Source organism: Pseudophryne corroboree, chromosome 6, assembly GCF_028390025.1.
Source record: "Pseudophryne corroboree isolate aPseCor3 chromosome 6, aPseCor3.hap2, whole genome shotgun sequence".
Taxonomy (NCBI): Eukaryota; Metazoa; Chordata; class Amphibia; order Anura; family Myobatrachidae; genus Pseudophryne; species Pseudophryne corroboree.
In genome coordinates, this window is record NC_086449.1 from 350845391 (window position 1) to 350871928 (window position 26538).

Here is a 26538-nt window from a genome sequence, read left to right on the forward strand (position 1 = left end):
ACAAGAGAGGATGGCCTGCTACTAAACAGACGCTGGCAAGATGGCTTCGAAAGACGATTTCAGAAGCCTATTCTCAAGCTGTTCTCCCTGTTCCGACTAATGTCTCTGCTCACTCTACTCGTAAGGTAGGTCCTTCATGGGCAGCACAACATTGTGCTTCAGCAGAACAGATATGTAAGGCAGCCACATGGTCTTCCATTAACATATTCATTAGACATTATACCTTGGATACTTTTGCCTCTCATGACGCTGAATTCGGGCGCAAGGTTCTCCTGTCCAATCAAGAGCGTCCCCACCACTAAATTGCTTTGAGAAATCCCATTGTTATCCTGTGGATAACCTGTGGACCCTGCCGGAGAAATGTATGTTATGGTAAGAACTTACCGTTGATAACGGTATTTCTCCTAAGTCCACAGGTTCCACAGGGATCCCACCCTGACGCACCTGATTTGAGGATCCTTCTACTCACTAACCTCTTCCTTCTTCTATGGAAGGGTGTGCATGTGTGTTCTTCTCGCCTGATTAGGGCTCTACATGATGCTCCTGCCTTGTGCTTTGGAATACAACTGATTTGCCTGAGCCAGTGGGCGGGATATATGGATGGGCCTGTTGCATCCTGGGAGGCCAGAAAGCTTTTGATCGTTTGGTGCCAATCCGCTGTCACTCCATCATATCCCATTGTTATCCTGTGGAACCTGTGGACTTAGGAGAAATACCGTAATCAACGGTAAGTGCTTACCATAACGTGTATGTATGTATATATATATATATATATATATATATATATATATATATATATATATATATATATATATATATATATATATTTATTATATATTTTCTTGCCGGGAAGCCAGAGATTCTCTACTGGAGTATACTCATTGTCGTCGGTGCCACTGCCATGCGGTATGCCAATGGTTCCATACTATTGACTATGCTTTTTGCAGTATACATTCTCCCATTGGGTGAAATAATCAGATGTCATGGTCTGGTTTAACACTGCTATGCAGATTATATATAACACAGTACCTGTCCTTTGCTCTGGGTACTGAGAACCCAATAACAACCCTTAATGGCTAATCTAGTTGAGAACCATGAGCTGATGAGTGCCAGTTGGCTGCAACTGAATACTGATAAATCAGAAGTCCTTGTGATAGGTCAAAGGACAAGACTACAGCATAGCCAACCAACTGGACTTGCCCGTTGGGGCTTGGAATTACAAAACACTGAACATGTATCCAGAACAACACCAGGTTTCACCCACAATCTAGTCCTCATTCTTTCATCTGAGGAACATAGCTAGAATCAGCACTTAATTCCCTCAGAAGATCTGCCTAAAGTCATAAATGCATTTGTATCATCACGCCTAGACTAGTTGCCCTCTACTTGGGGAACTAGTACAAAATGCTGCAGCTGAGCTATTAACCAACCAGCTAGTGTTATACTCATTCTCTACTCCCTTCATTGGCTGCCTGTAAGGTGGCAAATCTATTTCAAAATTAGCTACTGACTTTCATAGCCTTACATGAACAAGGGCCCAAGGTACCTGATGTGTCTTTTAATTCCTTACTACCCCGCTTGATTACTGTGATCTGTAGTTGAAGGACTATTAGCAGTACTTATAAACTCTCTGAATTCATCTGGAGGTCGAGTTTTTAGGTTTGCATCTCTGACTCAAGAGGACTCACTGTCTAGCACAGTTCCAGAGGCTTCCACTGTAGAATCATTCAAAAACAGACTCAAGACTTAGGGGTGAATTCATTTAGTTGTGGTAATTTACCATGGACTAATTGACCCCCTTCCCCCCCCCCCCCCCCTTCCAGGTGATCAAATTAGCTCTGAAGCGCGGTCACCGTTGACTGTTATTGAGGATTTTTTTTCTCAGAACCTCAACAGGCGCTGAAAATAAAAATCCCCAATAATTAGTGTATTAAAAGCCGGCAGTGAAAACACATAAGTCTGTGAACTTATCAGGGATTCTATGCATTTTTGGACGAGAGCAGATAATTTTTCAGGCGCAAAAAACACTGGCACTAATTGAATTGCAAAAAAATCCTGTTTTTTGCATTTGAAAAATTATTGGGACTAATTGAATTCCCCCCTTCCTGTTTACACAAGCATTTTGGTAATGTGCCATTAGTTCCTAAAAAATTGCAACCCACATACTTGACTCTCTTCTTTTTTTTTTTTTGTTTAAGCTTATTTCGTATTTTGTTTGTAAATGCAAATGTGACCTGCTGACTATCATCCTCAGAAGGCAGTGTGTGTTCCTCTACATCAGATAACGTGATTATATTAATACTTCAGTTTTTTTTTTTTGTTTGTTTTCTATCTGTGGCCCGAGTATTTTAATTCTAGTAATATTGTTTACCAGTTCAGATAGGTCCTGCGATATTTGATTGTGTCATAAATACATTTTATGTGCCTTATATATTGAATTATTAAAAATGTGTTATTCATTTTCAAACAAGCGGCTGCTTGTGAGTGCTTTTGTTGTTTTTACCCCTTTTTTTTATTGTAAAATCTGACTTCCTTGAGGTTAACAGAGCATCCTCTTTTCTGCAGAGTATGAAGAGGTATCCATGCCGGCAGTGTGAGCGTTCCTTCAACTGTTCAGCCAGCTTACGGCGACATGTTAGAAACAACCATGATACAAAGAAAGATTACACCTGCTGGTAAGAGTCCAATAGATACCCACTTAGTGGCTGCAGGGTGTCTCCTATACAGCCATTTTTATTACTTTATGGTGACTTAACATAATATTCCAATCAGTAGCTTGCTCTCATTAAGTCATGACATGGTTGTAAAGGAAAGTGTTTCCATTTTTGCTGTATGGTGTGACTTAGAGCAATGCCACATATCTATCTATCTATCTATCTATCTATCTATCTATCTATCTATCTATCTATCTATCTACATATATATCACATAGTTCACATGAGAGTATCCTTTATATAACTTCTATTATGGAGGAGGGTGAAATAGGACTTTTGCGCATGCACAGGGTGGAAAAAAAAATTGGCGTCAAAGCCCTATTTTATCCCCCCCCCCCCCTTAATAGAGAGTATGCTGTATAATGCGTACGCCAACAATGGTTGCCATGGTAATATACACAACAGGTCAAGTACCTTCATCACGTCAAAACAATAACAAAGCAGTCAGGAAAGACATTTGTTAGTGCTACAAGAGATTCTAAACCGCAACGTAGTAGGCCCATGTAATAATCTGGTAGCAGAATAAACACACTCACCTTCAGTCTTAAAAGTGCATCAAAATACTTGTTTTAACACAGCCTTACCTATTCATCATGGACATTCAACCATCTTCACAACAAAATCTTTAATTTTAGGATTTGTCTGGACTAGCAATTGTCCACATATTCTCATATAACCCATTTGTGGTAGTTAGGGGATTCAGAAACAGATTGTCTTCCAGCTATAATAACAAAATGCAGTCTGCTTTCTTCAACATTCAGACCAAAAGACATGTTAGATTATAAACTGCACCAAATTTTAGAGTTGAAAATAGAACATAATCTAAAAGGTGCAGAAAAAAAAAAGTGCAAATTTGTGCGATGGGGAATAGATGTAAACCAAACTGCATTTTGTTGCCACTGACCTAGAGTAAAGACCACTTTCTTGTGTCCCTTGGCAGAACTATAAGAATTAACTTTTAGGATCATTTTCTGGAAGAGTACATAACAATAGACTAAAAAGTACTGCTTTAAGCTCCTTCATGTATCTCAGTAGCTCTGTGTTTCTCTTTTTGATAGTTTTTGGGACCTGCTGTATGTACTTTTTGAAAAGTAGCATCTTTAGTGGAAAACTATACAGCCGTGAAGGCTGCAAGCCTAAGCCTATGTTAGCCCTGAATTCCTACTCTTGTTTTGCATTTGAGGTTGGAGATGGCACCTCATAGTCTGACAATGGGAGGAGATAGTACCTCGCAATGGTGAGAACATAGAAGCTTGGTGTGCAGCTTATACACTAATCAAGTGGTTTCCCAAACTCTGCCATTATAGTCCAGGTTTTAAGGATTTTCATGCTTGTGTCAAGATGGTTAAATCAAATTGACTGAGGTACTAATTAAGTCACTTTTGCTCAAGCATGTATATCCTTTAAACCTGGACTGTATTGCCAGAATTTGGGAAACTCTGCACTAATCAGTCCCTCTTATGATTGGTCTCCCATATGATCATGGAGACCAACAGCACAAAGGAGGAAGTTCCAGGAGAGAAACACCCATACATAGAGTAAGGAGTTTGGTCGTTATTTCTCAAAACTTTTAATGAAAAAATTGAATTTCTGCAGTGGGGTACATTAGTTTCCACAGGGAAACATTGGGGTGTAGAGATGGGTCTTGATCCAGGCACCAACAGGCTAAAGCTTTAGAGTGTCCCAGGATGCATTGGGGCCTCCTCTATAACCCCGCCTCCAGGCACTGTGAGCTCAGTTTTACAGTTGGTGCCTGCAGAAGCAAGTCACTTAATAGGGAGGCTGCACTGGGCAGCCCTGAAGAAGATTTTAGAAGACTTCAAGGGCCGCAGCACTTACATGTCAGGGTGACTGCTCCGTCAACTTCCCAGCGGCGTCGCATACTCCCGCTGACTCTGTTCCCGGGTACTTGCGGCGGAGACCTCCGGCTCTAGGCACACGGTTGCAGACGCTCTCCTGGTTCGCGTGGCTGCTACTGAAGGGAGGAGGTAAGAGGGTCCTCCAGGCGGCACCCGCCATTAAATCGCGTTCCGGTCGCAGTCTAAGGAGACAGAATGCGACGCTGGCGTGGACACTGTAATAGAGCAGCCACTATATCCACAAGGGCGCGGAGGAGTATAGGTCTGATATATAAATATCCTCTTTATTAAGACTCCATTGTACCAGGTGGTGAGGACCAGCATAGGGGAGAAGGCGCTTCACCTGTAGCCCCTCACCCAGATCCGGGCGACATCTACTGCTGGTGTTCCCACCCTGGAGCTGCCTCACACTCTCTCCCTCACTCCTTGACTGAGACACTGGGTGCCATCTTATAAGCGTAGCTGCGATTGGTCACTGGGACTGCAGGGCAAGGTCTCCTCTGTAAGTCCGCCTGTACATCAGCGCAGTGATTTTACAGACACTTAGGTATTCTACATGTCATAATTAAGACAGCGTTAGTTAAGAACAAGTGTACCTGTGCCAGAATATATTGTACACGAGTATTCTGATATATACACCCGGTCTCTGACCACGCATTGTTATATATATATTTTTCTTACGTCCTAGAGGATGCTGGGGACTCCGTAAGGACCATGGGGTATAGACGGGCTCTGCAGGAGACATGGGCACTATAAAGAACTTTAGATGGGAGTGCACTGGCTTCTCCCTCTATGCCCCTCCTCCAGACCTCAGTTAGATCCTGTGCCCAGAGGAGACTGGGTGCACTACAGGGGAGCTCTCCTGAGTTTCTCTGAAAAATAATTTTGTTAGGTTTTTATTTTCAGGGAGCACTGCTGGCAACAGGCTCCCTGCATCATGGGACTGAGGGGAGAGAAGCAGACCTACTTAAATGATAGGCTCTGCTTCTTAGCCTACTGGACACCATTTGCTCCAGAGGGTCGGAACGCAGGTCTCAACCTCGCCGTTCGTCCCGGAGCCGCGCCGCCGTCCTCCTCACAGAGCCGGAAGATAGAAGCCGGGTGAGTATAAGAAGAAAGAAGACTTCAAAGGCGGCTGAAGACTTCAGATCTTCTCTGAGGTAACGCTGCGCGCCATTGCTCCCACACACAACACACACAGCGGGCACTGAAGGGTGCAGGGCGCAGGGGGGGCGCCCTGTGCAGCAATTATAAACCTCTTGGGACTGGCTAATAATATATATAGAGGCTGCGGAGGCACTATATTATAGAATCCCCGCCAGTAAGAGAAAAAAGCGGGACCGAAGCCCGCCGCTGAGGGGGCGGAGCTTGAACCTCCAGCACTAAACCAGCGCCATTTTCTCCACAGCACACTGCAGAGAAGCTGGCTCCCCGGCTGAACCTGGTGACAGAGGGCAAAAAAAGAGGGGGGGGGGTGGGCACTTTTTATTGGCGCAGTGAGTGTATATTTATATATTTATTATAAAAGCGCTGTTTGTCTGGGAATTTGGTTTCCAGTGTCAGTTGGCGCTGGGTGTGTGCTGGCATACTCTCTCTCTGTCTCTCCAAAGGGCCTTATTGGGGAACTGTCTCCATATAGAAATATCCCTGTGTGTGTGGGGGTGTCGGTACACGTGTGTCGGCATGTCTGAAGCGGAAGGCTCATCTAAGTAGGAGGTGGAGCAGATGATTGTGGTGTCTCCGTCGGCAACGCCGACACATGATTGGATGGATATGGTGAATGTTTTAAATGCAAATGTGTCTTTATTACATCAGAGGTTGGACAAAGCAGAGTCCAGGGATAGAACAGGGAGTCAATCCATGGCTTTGGTTGTGTCACAGGGCCCTTCAGGGTCTCTGAAACGTCCTCTGTCCCAAGTAGCAGACACTGATACCGACACGGATTCTGATTCCAGTGTCAACTACGATGATGCGAGGTTACACCCAAGGGTGGCCAAAAGTATTCAATATATGATTATTACAATAAAGGATGTTTTACATATCACTGATGACCCCTGTCTCCCTGACAAGAGGGTACACATGTTTAAGGAAAAGAAACCTGAGGTAACAAGAAACTGCAGATTCCCAAAAGAATTCTTATGGCGTATCCTTTCCCTGCGCAGGACAGGTTACGGTGGGAATCCTCACCCAGGGTGGACAAGGCGTTCACGCGCTTGTCCAAAAAGGTGGCGCTGCCGTCTCCAGAGGGGGCCTTGCTCAGACCGGCAATAGCGTTGGCTTGGGTTTGTAGCGCTGTTGCGGCTTGGACGGATACCTTGTCAGCTGACATTGATACCTTGGATAGGGATACCATTTTATTGACCTTAGGTCACATTAAGGACGCAGTCTTATATATGAGAGACGCTCAGAGAGACGTTGGTCTGCTAGGTTCGAGAGCCAACGCCATGGCGATTTCTGCTAGGCGAGCCCTGTGGACCCGCCAATGGTCGGGTGATGCCGACTCAAAGAAGCATATGGAAGTTTTGCCTTACAAAGGTGAGGATTTATTTGGGGAAGGTCTCGCAGACCTGGTTTCCACAGCTACCGCGGGCAAATCTACTTTTTTACTTTGTTTCCCCACAGCAAAAGAAAACCCCGCAATATCAGATGCAGTCCTTTTGGTCGCATAAGTCCAGAAGAGGTCGGGGCTCTTCTTTCCTCGCCAGAGGTAAGGGAAGAGGGAAAAAGCAGCTTGCTATGGCTAGTTCCCAGGAGCAGAAGTCCTCCCCGGCTTCTACTAAATCCACCGCATGACGCTGGGGCTCCACTGAGGGAGTCTGCGCCGGTGGGGGCACGTCTTCGACTCTTCAACCACGTCTGGGCTCAGTCAGACGTGGATCCTTGGGCAATGGAAATTGTATCCCAAGGCTACAAGCTAGACTTCGAAGACATGCCTCCTCGCCGGTTTTTAAATCGGCTCTACCGGCTTCTCCCCCAGAGCGTGAGATAGTTTTAGCTGCAATTCAAAAACTGTGTCGACAACAAGTGGTTGTCGAGGTTCCCCTAGTTCAACAGGGGAAGGGGTACTATTCTACCCTATTTGTGGTCCCGAAACCGGATGGCTCGTCAGACCCATTCTAAATTTAAAATCCCTAAACCTGTACTTGAAGAAGTTAAAATTCAAGATGGAATCACTCCGGGCAGTGATCTCCAGCCTGGAGGGGGGGGGGGGGGGGGATTTATGGTGTCACTGGACATAAAGGACGCATACCTTCATGTCCCCATATAACCCCCTCATCAGGCGTACGTGAGATTCGCTGTACAGGACTGTCATTACCAGTTTCAGACGTTGCCGTTTGGGCTTTCCACGGCCCCGAGGATTTTCACCAAGGTAATGGCGGAAATGATGGTGCTCCTGCACAGGCAGGGAGTCACAATTATCCCGTACTTGGACGATCTCCTGATAAAGGCGAGATCGAGAGATCAGTTGCTGAAAAGCATGGCGCTCTCCCTGAGAGTGCTGCAGCAACATGGCTGGATTCTGAATCTACCAAAGTCACAGTTGGTTCCAACAACTCGGCTATCGTTCTTAGGCATGATTCTGGACACGGAACAAAAGAGGGTTTTTCTCCCAATGGAAAAAGCCCAGGAACTCCAGAACATGGCCAGAGACCTGTTAAAACCGAAAAGGGTGTCAGTCCATCAATGCACTCGAGTACTGGGAAAAATGGTGGCGACCTACGAGGCCATCCCCTTCGGCAGGTTTCATGCGAGGACGTTTCAGTGGGACCTTCTGGACAAGTGGTCCGGGTCCCATCTTCAAATTCATCAGAAAATACACCTGTCCCCCAGGGCCAGGGTGTCTCTCCTATGGTGGCTGCAGAGTGCTCACCTTCTAGAGGGTCGCAGGTTTGGCATTCAAGACTGGGTTCTGGTAACCACGGACGCGAGCCTCCGAGGATGGGGAGCAGTCACACAAGGAAGAAATTTTCAGGGGTTATGGTCAAGCCAGGAGGCTTGTCTACACATCAACGTACTGGAATTGAGGGCCATATACAACGGCCTACGTCAAGCGGAGAATCTTCTTCGCGACCTACCGGTTCTGATTCAATCAGACAACGTCACAGCTGTGGCTCATGTAAACCGCCATGGCGGAACAAGGAGCAGAGTGGCAATGGCGGAAGCCACCAGGATTCTGCGCTGGGCGGAAAATCACATAAGCGCTTTGGCAGCAGTCTTCATTCCGGTAGTGGACAACTGGGAAGCAGACTTCCTCAGCAGACACGATCTCCATCCAGGAGAGTGGGGACTTCATCAAGAAGTTTTTGCAGAGATAATAAGTCAGTGGGGACGTCCTCAATAAACATGATGGCGTCACGCCTCAACAAGAAGCTTCGGAGGTATTGTGCCAGGTCCAGGGACCCTCGGGCAGTAGCTGTGGACGCCCTGGTGACACCGTGGGTGTTTCAGTTGGTCTATGTGTTCCCTCCTCTTCCACTCATCTCAAAGATATTGAAAATCATAAGACGGAAAAGAGTGCAGACAATACTCATTGTTCCAGATTGGCCTAGAAGGGCCTCGTATTCCGATCTTCAGGAAATGCTCACAGAAGATCCGTGGCCTCTTCCTCTCAGGGATGACCTGTTGCAACAGGGGCCCTGCGTGTTCCAAGACTTACCGCAGTTACGTTTGACGGCATGGCGGTTGAACACCGAATCCTAGCTGGGAAAGGTATTCCGGAAGAACTCATCCCTACTCTGATGAAGGCTAGAAAGGAGGTGACGGTGAAACATTATCACCGTATCTGGAGAAAGTATGTATCTTGGTGTGAAGCCAAGAATGCTCCTACGGAAGTTTTCCACCTGGGCCGTTTTCTCCACTTTCTACAGACAGGAGTGGATATGGGCCTAAAATTAGGCTCCATTAAGGTTCAGATTTCGGCCCTATCAATTTTCTTTCAGTAGTAATTGGCTTCTCTCCCAGAAGTCCAGACTTTTGTAAAGGGAGTGCTGCACATACAGCCTCCTTTTGTGCCTCCAGTGGCACCATGGGACCTTAACGTGGTGTTACAGTTCCTAAAATCTCACTGGTTTGAACCTCTTCAAACGGTTGAATTGAAATTTCTCACTTGGAAGGTGGTCATGTTGTTGGCCTTGGCATCTGCAAGGCGGGTGTCTGAATTGGCGGCTTTGTCTCACAAAAGCCCCTATCTGATTTTCCATGTGGATAGAGCTGAATTAAGGACTCGTCCTCAATCTTTGCTTAAGGTGGTTTCATTGTTTCATATGAACCAGCCTATTGTGGTACCTATGGCTACGAAGGACTTGGAGGATTCCAAGTCCCTTGATGTAGTCAGGGCCTTAAAAAATATATGTAGCCAGGACGGCTCGGGTTAGGAAAACAGAGGCACTGTTTGTCCTGTATGCAGCCAACAAGGTTGGCGCTCCTGCTTCTAAGCAGACTATTGCTCGCTGGATCTGGAACACGATTCAGCAGGCTCATTCTACGGCTGGATTGCCGTTACCAAATTCGGTTAAGGCCCATTCCACTAGGAAGGTGGACTCTTCTTGGGCGGCTGCCTGAGGCGTCTCGGCATTGCAGCTTTGCCGAGCGGCGACTTGGTCGGGTTCAAACACTTTTGCTAAATTCTACAGGATTGATACCTTGGCTGAGGAGGACCTCATGTTTGCTTAATCCGTGCTGCAGAGTCATCCGCAATCTCCCGCCCGGTCTGGAGCTTTGGTATAATCCCCATGGTCCTTACGGAGTCCCCAGCATCCTCTAGGACGTAAGAGAAAATAAGATTTTAAACCTACCGGTAAATCTTTTTCTCCTAGTCCGTAGAGGATGCTGGGCGCCCGTCCCAGTGCGGACATATTTCTGCAAGGCTTGTATATAGTTATTGCTTACATAAGGGTTATGTTACAGTTAAGATTAGTCGTGGGCTGATACTGTTTTGTTCATACTGTTAACTGGTTGCGTATATTCCATGTTATACGGTGTGGATGGTGTGGGCTGGTATGAATCTTGCCCTTAGATTAACAAAAATCCTTTTCTCGTACTGTCCGTCTCCTCTGGGCACAGTTTCTCTAACTGAGGTCTGGAGGAGGGGCATAGAGGGAGGAGCCAGTGCACACCCATCTAAAGTTCTTTATAGTGCCCACGTCTCCTGCGGAGCCCGTCTACACCCCATGGTCCTTACGGAGTCCCCAGCATCCTCTACGGACTAGGAGAAAAAGATTTACCGGTAGGTTTAAAATCTTATTTTTTATATATATATATATATATATATATATATAAGATACAAATGAGGAGAAGGTGCGCTCATAGTGCAGGTAAATATTTTAATGGATAAAACAACACTGTGTACAATCCAGGACAGGTAATTCAAAGACTCGTACCCTGATTACCCACTCTGTGGGCTGATTACCACATGATATAAATGTTTCCACAAGGCTGTCTCAATGATCGCCTACCACAGTCCGGGGCAAAGCACCGTATCCAGCCGTGAACACGTCAAGATCCGTCCAGCCACCGTGCCGTGCAATCGACCAGATCAACCAGTACACTTGTGGAGAAAAACGTCCGACAGACCACGCCCCAACGCGTTTCGTATACCACTTCGTCAGGAGGCTGGTCTGTCAATTGTCAAGAGGGATTTTATAGGGGAACGAAGCCGCTCCCATGCAGCATCATCATACTACATTTAACAGAGCCGCTAATTGTCACAGCTTGCCGTAATTACATCTTTATACACAATCTAACAAAATATACACACAAGTATCTATCTTGGATTTCTACAAATAAGAACGTATATTCAAAATACACATAAAAATACGTACACCCATATATATATAACACATCATTGATATGCTTATCACATTATCATTAAAAATCAAAATAAAAACACACACATCGGGTCTATTAGTAAATGCTCGCTCGTCCTGTTTAGAAAAGCTCTTGAAAAAAGTCAAATAGACTGAAACGTTGACACGCAGACGCTGTTCGTCTCTTTATTCGTCGATTGAAAGCCTCACGAGTGCCGCCCATATATGCTATATATATATATATATATATATATATATATATATATATATATATATACAGGTTGAGTATCCCATATCCAAATATTCCGAAATACGGAATATTCCGAAATACGGACTTTTTTGAGTGAGACTGAGATAGTGAAACCTTTGTGTTTTGATGGCTCAGTGTACACAAACTTTGTTTAATACTCAAAGTTATTAAAAATATTGTATTAAATGAACTTCAGACTGTGTGTATAAGGTGTATATGAAACATAAATGAATTCTGTGAATGTACACACACTTTGTTTAATGCACAAAGTTATAAAAAATATTGGCTAAAATGACCTTCAGGCTGTGTGTATAAGGTGTATATGAAACATAAATGCCTTCTGTGCTTAGATTTAGGTCCCATCACCATAATATCTCGTTATGGTATGCAATTATTCCAAAATACAGAAAAATCCGATATCCAAAATTCCTCTGGTCCCAAGCATTTTGGATAAGGGATACTCAACCTGTATATATATATATATATATATATTAGTCCAGTGCAGTTGTATTGTCTTTCTAAAATAATTATCTGCATTGTCACTGTGACTGTGTGTGCCTGTATCTACTGTGTGGATTTCACTTTCAGTGTATCCCAGCTTTAGCTATCACTGTATTCTGTACCCTAAGGGACTAGGTGCCTCTGCTTCACAGTATTTACCGTCAAGTGTATTCTACTGTGTACTCAGTCACATAATACCGAATTTATTCGCTGGTGTTGTGTACTGTGTACGCAGTTACATAGTGCTGGATTTAGACGCTAGTGTTGTGTACTGTGTACGCTGTCACATACTAGGGGATTTATTTGCTGTTTTTTTACTCTGTCTGGCTGTATCGTACTTATACGCTCTGCGGTAACATTCACTAAAATGTCTAACACAAAGGGTGGGAAATCCACAGACGCTCCTGTATCATGCAGCGCATGCGCCAGGGATTTGCCTGAGGGGGAAGCTTTGTATGACTGTCTGTGTACTGTGTGCCATACATCTCCCAGTCAGTCCGCAGCTCCTGTAATCAATAAGGAGCCACCTTGGGCCACGTTCTCAACTATGCTCAATACGCTTGTGACACGCCTTACGCCCCCTATGGGACCTCCTGTGCCATTGCAACCACATATTGTCCCTATGGTAAATCTGCCTTGGGCGGATCATTTGTCTACCCAGTTGCAGCAATTGAATTAATCTTTGGTTAGACATAAACCTACCCCACGTCACTCTCGTGTCAAGGGGTCATCTAAGCGGGCCACTTCCTCCTCACCATCCACTAATCTCTCGGAAGATTCTTCTGATGAGGATGGGGAGTATACTGACCCGTCAGACACTGAATACAGCTGCTTCTTACGAGGGATCTAATATTCAGGTTGATGTGCCTGATTTAGTGGTTGCTATTAAGCAGATCCTACAGATCACCGATGATGAGGATTCCACTACAGTTTCTAAGAACCCTAATAAGTTTAAACGTCAGAAGGTATCTAAAACATTATTACCGCATTCTGACCATTTAGTAGACATACATCAAGAACCCTGGTCTTCGCCAGGAAAGAAATTCTCCCTCTCTAAAAAGATGGTAGCTCGTTATCCTCTCCCTTCTGAGTTGTGTAACAAGTGGGAAAATTGACTGCCGGTGAATTCCCATGTCACCCATCTCGTGGTATCATCTACTCTGCCTGTCACCACTGTCACCTCACTGAAGGAACCAACAGATAAGCGTGTGGAGGGATGCCTGAAGTCTATTTACTCCCTTACAGGTGCTGTACATAGACCCACTATAGCAGCCTCTTGGGCTGCAAAAGGAATTGAAGCATAGGTTCAGGCATTAGAGGAAGAGCTGCCTCAGGATATATCTGACATTGCCAGACAGTACCTGTCTCACATTGCCACCGCCGCCTATTACATTCAGGAGCCATCCTCTGAGGCAGGTGTGTTGGCGGCCAAGGCATCGACTGCGTCCGTCCTGGCTCGCTGTTTTCTGTGGTTGAGCTCATGGAAGGTGGACCTGGATTCCAAAAAGACCTTTAAGGGAGACATCCTATTTGGGGAAGATCTCAATAAGATTGTGACTGACTTAGCGGCTGCTAAGACTGCGTTTCTCCTGAATACTAATCCTTCTGCACAGAAGGCAAAAGATACCACTTTTTGCTCCTTTCGGCCTCAAGGGAAAGCAAACGGTCAGGCATTCCCGAGACAATCTCGTGCTTCCAAAACCACCAAGCCCAAAGCAAAACAATCCTGGGCCGCTTATCAACCTGCTTCTAAACACGACAAGCCTGCTGGATGACGGTGCGGGCCTTCCCCTGGGGGACTCCTGGGTGGGAGGATGACTTCTGCAATTCACCCAGGTCTGGTTAAGACCACTTCAGATGCATGGGTGCGAGAAGTTGTCACTCACAGGTACGCAGTCTCTTTCAAGAGATGTCCCCCTCGCCAGTTCTGCACAACGGTTATCTTTTCGGATCCATTGAAGACACAAACTCTACAACTGGTTGTGCATTCCCTCCTGGATACAGGAGTGGTAGTGCCGGTACCTCTGTCCCAGAAAGGCAGAGGATACTATTCGACCCCGTTTCTAGTCCCGAAACCCAATGGGTCTTTCCGGCCTGTACTCAACCTCAAATCACTGAACAAGTTTGTGAGTGTCTCCAAGTTCCATATGGAAACACTGCGCTCAATTGTTCTGGCCATGGAACCCGGAGACTATATTGTATCCCTGGATATATAAAATGCTTACCTGCATATTCCTATTGCCATATCGCATCAGCAATATATGCGGTTTGCTATTGGCAACCTCCACTATCAATTCCAGGCTCTGCCGTTTGGACTGGCAACGGCCCTTCGGAGCTCTACCAAGGTTATGGCCGTGATGCCGGCTCATCTCCGTCACCAGGGAGTCTGAATCCTGTCGTATCTGGACGACTTGCTGATTCTGGCAAACTCCCAAGATGTACTCCTCGGTCATCTACAACTGACTAAACTTCCTACAAGCCCATGGGTGGCTAATCAACTGGAAGAAGTCCTTGCTAGTCCCTGTTTGGAGCATGGTGCACCTGGGGGCACTTCTGGACACACACACAGACAACGGCTGTTCCTGCCTCCAGAGAAGGTCCTGAAACGTCAGGACAGGATCAGATACTTCCTCTCTAGCTCAAGAGTGTCAATACACTCTGTGATGTAAGTACTAGGCCTCATGGTGTCTGCTTTCGACATGGTGGAGTACGCTGAATTTAATTCCCGCCCTCTGCAAAGTTTAATCCTTTCCAAATGGGGACGGCCTGCCTCATCGGATCAGGTCTCATATGATCTCCTTAATTTCTGAGGTTCGTCTGCCTCTGACCTGCTGGCTACAGGACCAGCAGTTAAGCAGGGGCCGTCCCTTCTGGATCCCCAACTGGTCCTACGGACTACGGATGCCAGTCTGAGGGGTTGGGGTGCTGTGTTGGAGCAACACTCCTTCCAGGGTGAGTGGACCAAGGAGGAGTCACTCTTCCTGATAAACATTCTGGAATTGCGGGTGATGTTCAATGCTTTTTCTCTCGCCCTGGACTGTTCAAGTACGGTCAGACAACGCCACCACGGTGGCATACATAAACCATCAAGGAGTCACTCGAAGCCGCATGGCACTGATGGAAGTACTGTATCAAAAATCCTTCGTTGGGCGGAACGCCATCTGCCAGCCATATCGGCAGTGTTCATTCCGGGAGTCCTCAACTGGGAAGCGGATTTCCTCAGTCGTCAGGACGTGCATGCCGGAGAGTGGAGTCTTCATCAGGAAGTCTTTCAACTCCTAGTGGACAAGTGGGGCCTACCAGATGTAGACCTAATGGCGTCTCGACACAGTCACAAAGTTCCGGTCTTCGAGTCAAGAACCAGGGATCCTCAAGCAGCGTTCATGGACGCACTAGCAATTCCATGGAACTTTTGGCTGCCCTATGTGTTCCCTCCAGTGTCACTTCTGCCCAGGGTACTGCGGAAGTTCAAACAAGAAGGAGGAATTCTACTTCTAGTCGCTCCAGCGTGGCCCAGAAGGCATTGGTTCTCAGACCAGCAGGGTCTATCGATAGAGCGTCCTCTTCTACTTCCTTAATGCCCAGACCTCCTCGTTCAGGGCTTTTGTGTCTACCCGTACCTGGCCAGACTGGCTTTGATGGCATGGCTCTTGAAGCGTCACTCCTGAAGACAAAAGGATTCTCCGAGGTGGTTATCCAAACTATGCTGAAGGCCTGCAAACCGGCATCTGCGCATTTATTATAGGGTCTGGCATTCTTACTTCACCTGGTGTGCTGCTAAGAATTACGATGCATACACATTCAGAACTTCCAGACTTATGGCTTTTCTGCAACAAGGCCTGGACTTAGGCCTTCGTCTGGCCTCCCTCAAGGATCATATTTCTGCCTTGTCGGTGTGGTTTCAAAGGAAAATTGCATCTATTCCTGACGTTCATACTTTCACTCAGGGTGTGTTACGGATTCAACCTCCCTATGTCCCTCCCGTGGCTCCATGGGATCGGTCTGTTGTCCTGAATGCCATGCAAGAGACTCTATTTGATCCTCTTGAGTCAGTGGACCTTAAATGGCTTATGGTCAAGTTCCTGTTCCTACTTGCTATCGCCTCTGCTAGGAGGGTGTCGGACAGGCGCTTTGTCCTGTCATCCACACTTCCTGATATTTCACCGTGACCGGGCAGTTCTTAGAACTCTCCCCGGTTATTTACCGAAGGTGGTGTCATCTTTTCACCTTAACCAAGAGATTGTGGTTTCCGGCTTTCATCTCTTCTGGTTTGTCCTCCAAAGAGCGTTCTTTGGATGTGGTACGGGCTCTCCGTATATACGTGGAGAGGACTGCCTCTATCACTAGGTCAGATACCCTTTGTGTTTGGTTTTCACAAACGTGGCTGGCCTGCTAATAAGCCTTGGTCAGATGGATTAGATTGGTGATTGCATGAGCATATGCACAGGCTGGACTCCCAGCTCCTGCTGCTATTAAAGCCCATTCTACCCGGTCTGTTGGACGTTCTTGGGCGGCCTGCCAAGGCGCATTCGCTGAACAATTGTGCAAGGCGGCTACGTGGTCCTCAGTTAACACGTTCATTAGGTTTTATGCCTTCGATACTTCCGCCTCCCAGGATGCTTCCTTTGGATGCCGGGTTCTCATACCCGCTACGGCGCGTCCACTCCCATGAGGTACTGCCTTAGGACATCCCAGATGTTTCCTTCTGGAAACCAATGTATCCCGCTGCAGAAAAGGAGATTTATGGTTGACTTACCATGGTTAAATCTCTTTCTGCGAGGTACACTGGGTTCCACAGGGCACCCACCCTGACGCATTTAGCTTCTTTGGGTTTGTATGGCATTAGCCACTAGTCCCTTCTCCTATCGTGAGAACGTGGTTCAATGTGACTAACATCTGCCTTCTCTTTTACCTGCTTCTGCATTGGACTGGTTAACGAAACTGAGTTCACAGTGCCTGGAGGCAGGGTTATAGAGGAGGCCCCAATGCATCCTGGGACAGTCTAAAGCTTTAGCCTGTTGGTGCCTGGATCAAGACCCATCTCTACACCTCGATGTTTCCCTGTGGAACCAATGTACCTCGCAGAAAGATTTAACCATGGTAAGTCTACCTTAAATCTCCTTTTTCCTTTTAAAGTATTTAGAAAACTTTGTATTTTTGTTCTACCCGATGTAATGCCCCTAAATATTGTCCTAAAAATAATCCTTATGCCCCTATACACACCCACAAAATGCAGTTGTATAAGATGAAATTGTATTTATTCCCAGTAACAATACATAAATATTTATTTTTGTATTTACCTATATTCTTAATATTTGATTTTTTATATTTAACCTGGTCATGATCAAAAATCAATATTCCACTAAAAATACGTATTGAGCATTGCTTTCATGTCCGAGTTTTGTGACCTCTAAATACATTTTAATTAAGGCAATTCTTATCTTAATTTTAGGTTTAATTTGGCAAGTTAAATAGCAGCATGTAAAACAATATAATAATTTGCACATGAGCTCTAAACATTGCATCTTTGCATAAGGGCACATTACCAATACTTTATCATCCTGTGCTTTCAGCTACTGCACTGAGAAGCCTACTTTTGCCAAGCCATCCATGTTGGCCAATCATATCATTTTAATGCATGGCATCAAAAACCCTGAACTTCCTCAGATGTCCTCTCCTTTGTTGAAATCGGAGTCCCCTGCAGGAAGTGGACATCAAGAGCAGGTACATATTTTCTCTCTTTTGTGTGTTTGTGTATTGTATGGGCCAGATTCATGGAATGTGTCTCAGAGGATTATTTCTGCTCGCAACCTGAGGAGATGAGCTCACATCTAATGGAATTGGCCCCTATATTGGAAAATGTGAAACTGACAGGGTGCCTGGAATAAGCAGTGTTGGTTTATTGTTTTAATGATAGATGAACTGCAACAGGTTTGTTTTGTTTGGGGCTTGTCTTTTTTTTCTTCTTTCTTAAGCTTTTTCCTCTACCTACTAGACCACCGGTTCCAAGAAGGCTGTTAAGAAGGAACTTGAGGATTCAGAAGCAAAAGATTGCCCTGATGCAAAGAAACTGAAATCCGTATACAAGTGTGCAAAGTGTGGCTTCACTGCAGACAGCAGAACAGAATTTTTAGAGCACATACCTCAGCACAAGAATGATAACTCCTCATGCCAGTGTGTGCACTGTGGATTGTGTTACACATCACAAATATCACTAAACAGACACCTCTTCATTGTGCACAAGGTGAAGGAGGATGAGGAAGACGAGAGCCAAGCAAGTCCTAATCAGAGAGCTTCAAAGAAGCAGACTCTAAGTTCAAAGTCGGAGCAGGGAGGATCATGGGAGTGTGTCCAGTGTAATTTAACCTTTGATCTTGAGAGTGCGCATGCTGAACACATACGGACTCACAAAGAGAGCACTCATACCAGACAGAAAACATGATCCACTGTAGCTTAATAAATCTTGGACAATGACAAAATCACATGTTTTGAAGCGAAACAAAGCCGATATTAATGACTAAAAGGAAAGTTTTAAAACAAAAACTATTTTTACTGAGAGGGATGTTGATTTAAATTAAAACAGAGAAAATGAGGTTTAAGGTACTGTTTGTTTGTGTGGACTGTCATTTAGGACACATTTGTCCTTTACATGGAACGACAAGGCTCAGCAATATGTGGGGGACAACAGAAAGACAAAAAGGGAAGGTGGGAAATGTAAGAAGTTTGGGTTTTTCCATTTCTATAAAATAACAGTGCTTTTTCTCTTTGGTATCCTTATACCATAGTGTTCACCACCATTGCAGGAGCTTTCTGTCTCTTTGAAGGGTTCTATAAATTTGCTGGTGGGAAAAAGATAAAAAATTTAATTCACTCTGGACAGATTTTTCCACATAAATGATGCAGCATTTTTATACTTGGTTCTGTACATTTCAGAAAAGTGTTTCATTGTATAGTACAATGATAATCTTATGAGCATGGCTGATGATAGAGATCTAAAGATTGATTGCTTCAGGTCACTATAGGAACAAGTGGCATTACCTGAAGCGGTTCAATGAATACGACAGCTCTTAAGTCACACAGGAGCACATATAAGGGACCCAGCTATAACTAAGCACATATGGATGCCAACAGCATTTATGCATATTCATTCATGAATAAATATGACTCTCCTTAATTATGTAGAATATATTAATCATGTGACCCATATGTTGTTAATGAAGCCTACAAGGTGTTGAGGGGAGGCGGAGCAAGTGATAGTTGTCTTGGTAAAACTAGAGGGGTTACAGTGTCATAGTAGTTTAGTTACTTAAAGCATTTATCTACATTTGGAAACCTATGCCAGATCTTTCTCCATCCCACCGCTCTAAGTACAAGCTAGGAGGGAACGATAAATATACAGACGTATACAGCAAACACTTGCTTACATTACCTAATGTAAATCTTTTCCCTATCCATGGCATATATAATTTTACTTGCCTTGTTAAATAACGCATCATTTCAGCATCCCATGTAGTCATTATTTGGCATATGCTACTTTTTATTTATTTACTTTTTCAACAAACATGAAAGCTATACCAAGTTATTGCTCTGGGATTTTGCGGTTACTTATTTTCAGAGCTTGTCCTGTTTTAAATTATTGAATGCACTTCTTACACAGTACACATTTGCCTACGAATTCAGGTCAAATGGCAGTCCCCCATATGTCTTTGGTTTATGCAGATTAATGAGCTGGGAGAACACATATATTTAATAATTTTCAGGTATTAATGTGAATTTTGTATGTATGAGGAAAGCCACCATTGTCTTGTCTTTCATCATCATCTGTACATGGGTTCAAGCAACTGATACATACATGCAACCTTAATCCATAGGCTGAGTTTTAGTCATTTAACAAATAAACCTGTGCTGTTTTGATAGCGATCATGTTATTAAATACCCAGAGAGCAACTACTGTAACTTAGTAACCCGCTGGAGTAATGGCAATCCCATATTATGGTGGAACAAATGGCAGTGTATCAGGCTTTAGAAATTGTGTTGATCACCCTTTCAGGTATGTTTACCATTGATTTGAATGGCGTCCAGATTACAAGATTAAAGTTGTCTAAAATGTTTTTGGTGCGTTCACTAGAAGCAAAGATGTGGATGTTGTGTTTAGAAAAATAATCTTAGATTTATACTCTTTCTTTTCTGGTTAATAGGGAGATAACAAAAATGTATCATAGCTATGCAATCAATCATGATAAGAGAAGATTTTGATTTATAGTGGAAGGTTTCGCCACAGATGATGACATTTAAAGAACGTATAGGAAGAAATGTATGTGGGTTGGAACAATTCCTTTTTTTTTTTTGGCTGTTTTTTTTTTTTATTATTTAATGCAAGATTATACCATATTTACAATGGTTTATTATTACTATGTTTTTCTAGTTCTCTTCAGCATTACATATTGGCATACATTGTTAAATGGAGGATTTAAATACTTATAAATACAGTTTATATGAGTGGGAGCTGTCATATTGATTTCTATTGCCCATTTCCACCAGCAGAACCCTGCCCTAGCGACTCTATTCCCGTTCTTAACATTTGACTGTTTGCGTTAAATGACCATGCAATAATGTTTACAATTAGCATTTTTTAAATAGAAATGGTCTAGTTTGATTCAGCAGAAAGAGTCCAACATTGTCAATATACAAGATATAAATATATAGTAACATTTATTATATGGGATCAGTGTTTAAGTTTCTGTATTTAGTTTTTACTTTGAGATTGGTTCATATGTGAGCTAGTTCTGATATCATTGGAGATGTAACGGTTATACAACATATACCATGGAGGGCAAGAAAAAGTGGCAATGACCGATGTTCTTAGCAATATGTAAAAACTCTATTTCAAAAAAAGTTGTGGGTTGAATGGTTTTTACCTACTTACACAAGAACCAATAGATGTTAGCGTAACCCTGCTGAGCATTATCAGTCTCCTTGTTATCTCAATATATTTTTTAAGTTGACTAACCAACGTACTGCAGTGTCTTCAAAGGGTAGCGCAAACTAAAACGGTAAAATCAGTCAAAATAAGTAAGACCTGCAAGATTACTTACCTGCACTGTGTGGTAAATCCTTAGTCTTGCCAATAGCTTGTTCATGTGTGATACTGATGGACACTTCCTGCACCTGCTTGCTATCTTTACCTACAGATGTGTCCTCATACATCTAGCCTCAATACACCATCCAGCGTAAGGACACCTGGCGTGAGTGAGCAGCCAGGTTCTGTGCAACTCTGCTAACGTTGGGAATCTTCTTTTGCCGAAAATGTGTCTTAGTTACAGCACAATGCGACTAGCATGCACAATGATACTGTGCGGATTTCTTTGATATGACATTAGTATATTGTATGTGTGACTGAGCCTGAATACGAAGCAGAACAGAATATAGTGCTTATTCTATAGGCAACATTTCATCAACCTAATTGTTATGAATCCAGCATATAAATACTTCTGACCTCTTATGTATTTGCTTGCAGTCGCACCACTCAGCATCCCAGGTCTAGTGAGACTCTGGGTGGTTTTTTTTGTTTTGTTTTTTACCGGAAAAGGTGTCTCAGTCGCAGTGCGATACAGCTAGGGCATACCAGGAGACACTGTAGATTAATTTGATATGCAACACTTTTATATCTGTGTGCGACTGCATCTGTATACAGTGTTACGATGCAGCTGGCAGGGTTTTTTTTTTTTTCTCAAAGCCAAGTTCTGTTATGCTACATATGCAGACTCACAATATACATCCGCACAGTCTCCTATTGCATCCTAGTTGCATCACATTGCATCTAAGATGTATATTTGTACATACATCTGTATGTACTAAGTTGATAAACACACAGTTGAAATGTCGTGGATGCTGCTGTCTCTTTGGTTATGCATATTTGGATGATAACAAATCCTAAATGCAACATTCTGAGTAATGAGATTAATATTGCAGTGTTGCTGGGATCCTTGTGTATAAGGATGGTGGTATTTATATACCAAGTACTGAGGAAGTGGGACCAAAATAGATCCAGTTCCCTATAAAAAGGAAATTGTAAAACATTCACTTTTTCACTTTGAGTTCACTGAATAGGACCAGATGGGTAGGTATCCAGTATAAAATACTTTACAATTCAGATTTAAACAACCTTTTAGAAAAAACAAAACAAAAAAACTTTGACTTGCTACTTTGAGCCTGTGCTGAAAAATATTGGCAATAATATACAAGTCCGTGGTCCTGCCCAGTCAGGTCAACGTTTTCATTAAAACAAGGCACCATATATGTTGGAAATACATGGTTGTAAATGGGAATCTAAAAAAAAAAATAAGCAACTGGCCAAGAAAATTCTCCAGAAAGATGAGGGCCCCAAAAAGTTTCATTTTTCCAGTGTGTACCAAGCTTTAACAGCATTTAAGGTGAGATCTCATAGAATTATATTATCTTTACTTGTTTGCTATCTAGTAAAGAATTTACGGGCAGATGTAGTAAGCCTGGAGAAGTGATAAAGCAGTGATAAGTGCAAGGTGATAACGCACCAGCCAATCAGCTCCAATATGTAAATTGACAGGAGCTGACTGGCTGGTGCATTATCACTGCTTTATCACTTCTCCAGGCTTAATACATCTGCCCCTTAAACCTTTTGATTATTTCAAGTATTGCTGACATAACCGAAAGCGGTTTTGAATTACAGACAGTATATATAGGCTTTGGTTGGGTATTTGAGTTAGTTTTTGAATAGTTCTGGAATAGGGCTATAATACAGGTCTATAGTTCTACAGGTCACACCATTGATGTAGCACAAGCCAGCTGGTTTACATAAGTTTTGTGGTAGCAAGACGGCAAAAAGCTATTAGTTTTTCTAGCCGCCAAAATGCCAGTGCAGCTGTTTCTGCCCAAGCTGTGTATGACCTGATCTGTGAGTAATTTGTCCACATTCCTGGAATGGCAAGTTGCACAGAGTTGTGGCCAGTAAGAACCAATATCTAAACAGGAAGATTTCCCTCACATAAACTTACAGCGTCTGGGTTTGCTGGTGAAGCTACATAGGTGGTTGCTGCAGGTCGTTTGTCAGCCTGCTCTACCCAATTCATTCTGATCTAATCTAATTTTAATTGTGAGCAGTAATTGTTTGTGAAGCAGCACAGAGGAAGTGACCAAATTGGCTGAGCAAATCTGGCTAGCTTTAGCCTACGCACCAACATGCGTTTATAATTATGGGTTTAGCATGCTTTTTTTTTTTTTTTAAATGCATACCCAAATTAAAATCATTTTATAAAGTGATACTATACATACTATTATCTGTTTTGAGGACAAATTTCCCAATTTGTTCAATGAATACATTTTCAGCCTGCAGTAACAGCTTTTACTATTCCTGCCAATGGACTCTGCTTTGAGTAGTCTATAGAACGGTTTACTTATACGAACGCATTTCTTGTACCAATTGTGGTTAACTAAACAACAACCCTCTGTGGTTAATACTGGCTTAGTGATTTGGAGTATTCCCAAAACCTTGGTGGGGTGCGTGTCTATTGAGGAGTGTGAGCACCTTTTGTAATAGAAGCCATGCAAGTTGTGAGTGACAGGGGGTATATTTACTAATGGGCAGTATGTTATAGTCGCTGATCATCGACGGCTAGGCCAATAGTTTTACAATATCGTCATAAATGCTAAACCACCCCGGCTTAGCATGGCTTTCTGCTGCCGATTTTAAAACTGTTGGTCAAGGCCACCAATGATCGTGGTTTTGACAAGCTGCCACTCTGAGTCTGTCGTAATGTGTCCTGCATTTTTATATTCTTCCTGCATCATTTAAATGTCAAAATCTGAATCCAGGTGATGTACTAGTCCTGTGTTTTCTCTGCCAGTAAATACAGCATTACTGTTTGCAATGTGTCGCTGCTGACTCTGTCTTGTCACCTTCAGGCAGGGTTCCCTAACAAAGTATTCTGCCCACATTCTAGACTAGACTATGCTCTCCCAGTTTTCAATGTTATGCTGACTTATTGAAGATTGTTTTTATTGTATTTAAATGTAGTCATATTGACTATGTATACATATATAAATATAAATAAATCTATATACTTTCACAACAAGGGTATTTTTCTGTAAAGGTACCACCCCACTTGCCATATTCATTGTTGGATTTGTTTTTAATGTACATGTGCATGATTTTGTGTAGTATGTGTGTATGTGTGTACAATATACACCTTGGCCTGTCTGCAAACTGCCTTTCAGTTTTCCATCTCACATGGTCCAGTAAATCTGGCATCATTTACCTCTATATTTAATTAATATAAATACACCTTTTTCATGCAGCGATCAATAAAAGTACAACTGGATCTATTGTAAACTTTTTGGGGAACTTGTAGTGGCTGCTATTCGTTAAACATTTAAAATAAGTCGGATAACTTATCTGTGATGCCACTGGTTGCTATTATTTGATCTGACTGTTACAAACAGGCTGATTCCATTGGGTGTAGGAAACGGGTAATCCTTACCTGACCCTAAAAAACAAAAACAAAAAAACAAGCTGCTTTATATGATACTAGTTGCCAGCCCGTCAAAATAATGGAACAACATAACTGTAATGTCATCACTTTGAGTTGCTCCGTCGGGTGCCATCTAGTGGCCGCCGGTGCACAGAACACTTGAATTCTCCCCATAGAGGTGAGGAGCAGTGTTAGACTTTTATTTTTTAGTATAGCTGCTAGTAGTTTTCAAAGAATATATATGTAAATGTTTCAGAAACCTGTTAAAACTAAATTTATGTGAAAGAAAGCTGTGAATCATCAGTATTTTTTATTTTATTTTTTTTCTAAATCCTCAAAGTTCCTATCTGTAAAGATGGTCGCACCTGGAGTTTTCTACATATGGCTGACCAAATTGGAAGTTATCTGGCCACTTCGTACTGGGGGCCAGGAAGCCAGGTCACTTCCAGCTGCCCTTTTATATAGTTGTAAAACCCTCACAGGCCAATAGTGTTCATTTTCCGCCTTCATTGTCAAACATTCCCAACAACGATACTCTCAGTTTCCATGGGATCTTTCATCAGGCACATTTTATAAATGTTTCAATATCCCGCAAGTTGCGGTATATATCACTACATCTGTGGCCACGTTCATGCTGTTGAAGGACATTGCAGGGATCCACCACTCAGAATACAATGGAACCATACAAAAGGCAATTCAAATAAAATGACATACAATGTTAAATATATAAATATATATAACTCCATTATTGCTCAGTAAAATATATACATACATATAATTTGTGACTGTTTTTAATATATATCTATATTTAGGTCTACTTCCTATCTTGAAGATATGCTGCTAAGTGGCACTGCACCTTTTCACATAGCATTCATCTTTTACCTGCAATATGATCCTATTTTCTGCTGAGCCAAGTTTTCCTGTACTGTTTTCTTAATTAAATGACAATTATTTAAAGCAAGTAAAGAGAAATAACTGCTATTTATCGTGCCGCCTTTAAAGAGAAGGAATTTTACTCGTTTTCTGGTGTTTTGATACAAATCTAAATATTTCTACCCTCTTTTATAACAAAGTGCAGGTTACAATAATGTACAGAGTAGACTCCTCATAGATTTTCTGTTATGAGAACATATCTCCCATTTGTTTAATCCTTTCAGGATTGTATGTATGTTTGCTTCAGAATATTTCAAATAAAAGTTTCAAACAGGAGGCCTAAGTGGCAGTCTTTGTGTGGGTGTGTTTGTTTCCAGGTAGTACACAGGTAAATAAAGTTCATGCAATAGTTAGCCATCTAGACTAGAGCATACTAATGGGAAAGTTATGCCAGTCTAGCACTACTTTGTGCCATTAAAAAAAAAATATATATATATATTTGCACAGGAGCATGTACAAAAGGTTTAATGCATTGTTTGTTTCATAATACAGGATTATCATACACAATTGTCCTGCTCTAGTTTGATAAGAGCATTTAAATAAAAAAATAAAAAATTATCGCCGCCAGTGACTTTCATGGGTTACGGCCGACACTGTATTTGCCACCACCAAGAGTTAAACTGGGAGATGCCCCTTCCACTACGGCTCTTCGGTTCCACTTTGCTAGAAATATATACCTTTGTATCGGTAGCACAGGCCTTGCAAGACTGTAGGTTAAGAACACAGAGGTCAGAACGAGAAATTAAGTTTTAATTTCAAGAATATTTAATTGCTTATAGGCACAAAAAAGATAGTTAAAGTATATTTGATTATGTTTAAAAACACTGATTATGATTTCAGAAAATAAAAAAGTTTCAGAAGTTACTAACAAGACCTATTAGAGTTCTGCTGTGGGGGCTTCACAGATATAGGGGGTATGGAACACTCACTGCATCGATGTCCTCTAAGAGAATACGCACTGCTCCACCT

The 26538-nt window shown here is 43.0% G+C and overlaps 1 protein-coding gene and 1 long non-coding RNA gene across 4 annotated transcripts in view; one reads left to right on the plus strand and one right to left on the minus strand.

Annotated features, from left to right (window-relative positions):
* Nucleotides 1–25845, plus strand: part of ZNF592 (zinc finger protein 592) — a 106754-nt gene extending 80909 nt beyond the window's left edge. For all 3 annotated transcript variants that reach the window (XM_063926572.1, XM_063926571.1, XM_063926570.1), the window contains 3 exons: nt 2566–2675; nt 17704–17854; nt 18126–25845. In XM_063926572.1, coding sequence (XP_063782642.1) covers nt 2566–2675; nt 17704–17854; nt 18126–18572 — 708 coding nt within the window. In that variant the 3' untranslated portion in view covers nt 18573–25845. The remainder of the gene's footprint in view (nt 1–2565; nt 2676–17703; nt 17855–18125) is intronic.
* A 290-nt stretch (nt 25846–26135) lies between these two features.
* LOC134932278 (uncharacterized) overlaps nt 26136–26538 on the minus strand; it is a 46893-nt gene continuing 46490 nt past the window's right edge. The window contains exon 4 of the long non-coding RNA XR_010179292.1: nt 26136–26276. This is a non-coding gene — a long non-coding RNA (uncharacterized LOC134932278). The remainder of the gene's footprint in view (nt 26277–26538) is intronic.